Source organism: Crocodylus porosus, unplaced genomic scaffold (genome assembly GCF_001723895.1).
Source record: "Crocodylus porosus isolate Cpor-Errol unplaced genomic scaffold, CroPor_comp1, whole genome shotgun sequence".
Classification (NCBI taxonomy): Eukaryota; Metazoa; Chordata; order Crocodylia; family Crocodylidae; genus Crocodylus; species Crocodylus porosus.
Window position 1 is genome coordinate 31274843 of NW_017728951.1, and position 5641 is coordinate 31280483.

Sequence of the window (5641 nt, forward strand, 5' to 3'; positions counted from 1 at the left end):
GGGGGGGCGGGGGGGAAGAAACCAAACAGCTCTTGCTTTCCTGACACCTCCTCCTTCCAGCAGCACAGGGCTTCCCCGCACTTGCAGGCCTGCAAATGAGCGTGAATAAACGTTCAGCCCGCGACCAAGCTCCTGCGGGCAGGCCCCTCTTGGAGGGGGAGCCCACGGACAGCAGTGGGGCCCTGACAGGGAGCAGCATTTATCCCTTCCCATGTTTCGGATTAGGGCTTTCCTCAGTAGCCTGCAGGGGACCCTCGCCTCTGGCACCGGGCAGTGGGGACCGCTCAGACCCGCGGGCTTATGCTGCTTCAGCCCATTTCCATGACAGCTGCTCCCAACACTAGACACCCCCGGAGGCCCGACTCCTCGTCTGGGAAATGCAGCTCGCTTGGAAAGGTTGTGCAGCGATGACCCCACAAGGCAGCCGCCCCTCGAAAGCTGCCGCTGCGCCTCGGCAGAAAGCGGCAGGCGCGGCCGTGGCAGCGGGGCAGCGGGCGGGGCGGGGCTGGCTGCGCGCGGCCTCCGCGTGGAGGCAGCGCCGCGCTAGATAAGCGGCCGGGGCGGCGCCGCAGCGGAGCGGGGCCGGGCCGGGCTCCAGCCGAGGGGCCGCAGAGCAGAAGCGCCTCGCGCCCGCGCTGGCTGGTGACCTGCGCCAGGTAAGTCCCGGGCCCCGCGGCCGTGGCCGGCGCGACACCCGGCTTCTCGTCGTCCCAGTCCCAGACGGCCCTGGCTTGGGGGCGCCGCTCTCTGCTCCTTCTTAACAGAATGAAGGACAGGCGGCTGCAAAAGCAGCAGAACAGCCGGGATTTGAATTGCTGGTTTGTGGGAAGAAAACTGGGCTGGGAGCTTCCGAGAGCGCGGTGGGGTGTGTTCCACCCCGCAGCCTGAGAATATGTCGCCTTCAGCTAAGAGTGCTGGCTTGCTTGTCTTGCCCTAAGAGCCCAGAGCCACGGGACTTGGAGTCTAGTTAAAAAATCCTCCCCGCTATTTCTTGCACTGCTCTGCATAGCAGTGAAAGTGCTGGAAGGAGAAACCTGTTTCTGAACATGACAAAGCAAATATTCTTGCTTCCTATGACTCAACAGAATTTTAGATTTTAATGAAGAATACACCACAGCTGTCAAGAGGATTGCACTGGAAGCCCAGCTCACAAACCTACACAGCCAGGATGTATTTCCTGAATAGTCATTAGGGGATGAGATGGTTTATAATTAGACTGTAGCATAAAACCCCTATAGTCTTACAGTAGGTCAGTGGTAGACCTTACACATGAATTTGAAGCTGATTGCAGAAGGAAAGCATTTTTAAGAGCTGCTATACTAGCTCACTGCATTGAGGTATTGGGGGGTGGCAAATAGGGAGAATCACATTCTTTTTGCACAAATTACATTAGCCAAAAGAAGGTACAGTCTGCCTCTAGTACTTAGAGCTGGGTGAAAAAGTGTTGTTAATCAAATGAGCTTGACCTCTTGTGCATTAGAATAATTCAAATGGGCTTGAAAATGTACTTATTTATGATGTGAACATAACATCTAACCTGAGTCATATAGTGTTATTTCCAGACAAACCAATTTGCCAAAATCGATGGAAGCTTGCTCAGTGCCTTTTTTGACTGGAGCTTTCTAAATCAGATGCACCCTTTCATTATGAATAGCAAGATCTGTACTAGCGTATGAAAATCCTCTTTCATGCGTGAATATCTGCCGGGGGGGGAGGGGGGAAGTATATTTTGAATAATTGTGTAATTTAAAATCCTCTCTTGCAGAGAGGTTTGTCGGGAAAAATGAAAGAATCTGGCCAAATCCAAACAATCCAGAATCCTGAAGAATGGTCGAATGACTTCTTATGCTATTTCCTTAGCTCCAACTGAACGACAGTTTGTTTTTTGTATTGCATTGAATAATTAGGACACTGTATGAAGTCAAGCATGCAGAGCTCTCTTCCAATGTATACCTGATGTAGCAAACAACCTAACATGCTGTCTCCCCACTCAATTTCAGAATGATACAGATCTTGGACCCAAGACATTTGCCCACCTCTATGATGCCTGTTGATGTGGCCATGAGAATATGCTTAGCCCATTCTCCACCTCTGAAGAGTTTTCTCAGTCCCCTCGATGACTGTCAAAGAAACAACTTTGTTAACAGATTCAAGCCTCTAAGGCCATGTCTCAATTTGAAACGAGAATCTGAGTCCCAGGGTAACGACTGGAACCGTTCACCAAGCCGAGCCAAAAAACGAGTTGTGTTTGCGGACTCAAAAGGGCTTTCTCTGACCGCAATACACGTCTTCTCTGAATTCCAGGAGCATCCTGTATGGGATCTTCAGTTCAACTTGTTAGATCTTGAGGACATAACAGCCAGTTTAAAACTACACGAAGAGAAAAACTTGATTCTGGGTTTCTCTCAGCCTTCAGCCGACTATTTAGACTTCCGGAATCGGTTGCAAAAGAACTTTGTCTGCCTTGAGAATTGTACGCTGCAAGAAAGGGCAGTATCGGGGACAGTGAAAGTGAAAAATGTCAGCTTTGAGAAAATGGTTCAGGTTCGGATTACCTTTGATACATGGAAAAGTTACACCAATGTTGACTGTGTCTACATGAACAATGTGTACGGAGACTCCGATAGTGATACCTTCTCATTTGCCATTGACCTGCCTACAGCCATTCCCACTCAAGAGAAGATTGAATTTTGCATTTCTTACCGAAGCGGAGAGCACATCTTCTGGGACAATAATGAGGGTCAGAACTATAAAATTCTCCATGCAGAATGGAAACCTGATGGTGTCCAAGTACCAGCATCTACCAAGAAGGACCGTGCCATTGACAACGTTCCAAGGAAAACACCAGAAAAAGAAGCTGAGCGGTTTGGACGTCCAAGGATGTCCAATGGTCTCCTTCCTGCATGGCAGAATTGGGGCAGGATTGAAAACTCAGCCCCATATTGGTGATAAGTTACAAGCCAATGAACATTCCTGCTTTCAACAACTGAAGAGTGTTAGTCTACCTGTGCTTCACACAGTACAAAACCTCTGAGTAGGTTTTGATTCTTCTTTCAAATCGAAATTCACTTCTACTTAGGCCTTAAGTGTTGTTTGTGTGTGTTTGAAGTTTGTTTGTATCTATCTTTTCAGGCAAATGACCATCTTAACTTCTATGTTTTCTTTCTTTTTCTTTTTTTAAGAACTTCACAGCCCAAAATCTTACCCATGGATAAACAGAAGCCCATTTTTAAAAAGGAAAAGCAAGTGCTTCAGTTTGTTACCTACTGTACATATAGCATGCCTAGGTTAAACATACTAAACCTTTTCTGATATTTACTTGCCTTTAATCATTAGGTAAGAAAGACGCTAGTGAGGAAGTACGAAGTGCACGCATCTTAAGTGTGGGGTATGTGAACAGAAAGACACAATATTTTCTGTTCATAATATAGTATGTAGTAGAGAAGAGGTATTGCTGCTGAGACTGGCCCTTGTCATGCCCCTCTCTACATCCTCATGGAAACAAAGTGCAAGGTTAGGATTCTGTAACAAACACAAGACAGGGAGTATGTTTTTGTGGGGGATGGATAATAGAGAAGTGAGAGAAGGGGAAGAGGTAAGATGCACTGTGTATTTTAGAAGTCACAGAACTCTTTGAAAGCTGGTCTTCCAGAAACCTGTGGAAAGTTTAAGGGGTGAAAATGAGCAGTAAAGTAAATGCAGTTATCTTAAATGGCAACCTTTTTGTTCAGACTACTTCTGTTATGCAAAATAAGTGATAGAGTAAAGATGGGGTGGGGTAGGAGGAAATGTTGAGTTTGCCAGTTTTGTCTTGTAAGTGATACCTGTTTTACACCATGGGCCCTTACTTGTACCCATGCCTTACCAAGTGGAAGTTAGCTTTCTCCATTTTAAAAGTAAACTGGGCCTTTAAAAATCCTTGTGGATGCCATAATTAGTGTCTGATATATTAGCAGGCCAAGTGGTTTATGAAGTGCCCTAATCTGTAAATGTATTAAATAATTAATCTGATGAGTAGTCTACTGAGCTAGTCCTACAACTGTGACTCTTAGTGTCCTGTTGCTTATTGCAGAGTGAATAACAATTTCCTTCAGAAACAGCTTCTCAAAGCACTAAGCTTAGGCAACTGAACTCCTTCATATTGAAGATGGTGAGTTAGCTGCATGTCTTAAAGGCCAAATAAAAAAAAAGCAGAGTTGCCACTAGTTTTCTTTGAAGAAAATATATGAATAGTTAAAATCTTGCACATAAGTAGTACAGTCTATTTTCTCATACCTCACTTTCTTTGAAGTTGAAATGTTTGATTAAGGATTTGAGCAAGCCAGTGTATTTTTGTAATTGTATGCTTATAGCAAAGCTACCCAAGCTATCAAATTGGAAAGATTTATTCTTCTGAGAGACAGAAGTGGGAGAAACTAAGAATGTATTGGATTGGACAAAGCAATCTAAAAATACTTACAACATAACACACACTAATCCATGCTTGCTTATTAAGTACGCAGAGATGATGATTGGTATGAAAATACAAGTACTGTTTATGTTCAACTGTCATTCAAATATGGAGCTTCAGAGCTGAAAACTACTTGCAATGCAATGTAAAGGTAAACTTTAAGGTGAAACAAGCCTCTTCTGCTATATCATGTTTTCTACTGTCACTGTACTATGTAATGTAGTTTATTTTATGAATAAATCATATTTTGATATATTTGTTTCCTGATGGGTCAAAAACTTCTCCCAACTTACCCTCTTCTGGTAACTGTTTTGTCGTTGTCTGGGACTGAAGCGTACAGGAAGGTTTGGTCGAGTCACTCATGCTCTGCTAAGAAGCACAGCAAGAGCTGGCTGAAAAACTTCTTCTGTCCTGCAGAAAAATTTCAGCAGTGGACATGGTCTTGAACTAAGATGAAATTTAACAAATTTCATTGCATGAGAAGTCCTGAAGTGCTTCATAATAGCTCAGACTACGGGTTTTTTTTGACCAATATTTAAATCACTCCTTCACAACTGAAACAACTGTTTGGCTCAACCTGACCATAGGCTAACCACTGAAGTGTTTACCCTGAGTCCCAAGAGAGTTTTGGAGTCCACACCAAGCTTTATATAACTGCTGTAGTCCTGCTGTTATCAGTACCCAACCTAACTTGTTGAAAGTGAGGGCAGGTGCATTATGTGAGCTGCAGTCGCACCTTTTTTGAGTGCCTTGTGGATATCCACCTGATGCTGCACTGCAGCTCTTCACTTGGTGAGGTAACAGCAAGGCAATGTGAAGGAGGGAGTCCAGGAAGGTTGGGCAGTTGCACCATTAAGGAGAAAAGGGGAATAAGGTATCCCCCAACTATTCTCTTTGTAATGAGCCAGGCACAGACAAATTAATATAAAGCTTCCTTCCTCTACCTCCAAGAAGCTGATCAGTACTTTGACTTGCAACTACCTCAACCTAAACTCTTGTTTCTCACTAGAAGATAAAATTTAGCAAATCATAGGAACACCTATTCCTGTTTTGCAGAAGCCACACTGTCCAAAGCTCATCATGTAGAAAATTCTTGACTAGCCTTGAATAGCAAAGGTACCCCCTTGGGAAACTTTACAAGAGTGCTATTCTAAGGGTGCCCTCTCTGCTCTGGGGATCAAACAAGAACCC

General features: G+C 44.6%; 1 protein-coding gene across 1 annotated transcript; it reads left to right on the forward strand.

Annotated features, from left to right (window-relative positions):
- The first annotated feature begins 571 nt into the window (after positions 1–571).
- PPP1R3C (protein phosphatase 1 regulatory subunit 3C) lies at positions 572–4703 on the forward strand. Its single transcript, XM_019556206.1, has 2 exons — positions 572–656; positions 2001–4703. Exon 2 carries the CDS (start codon positions 2002–2004, stop codon positions 2947–2949), a length of 948 nt encoding a protein of 315 aa, XP_019411751.1. The 5' UTR covers positions 572–656; position 2001; the 3' UTR covers positions 2950–4703.
- Positions 4704–5641: the final 938 nt, after the last annotated feature.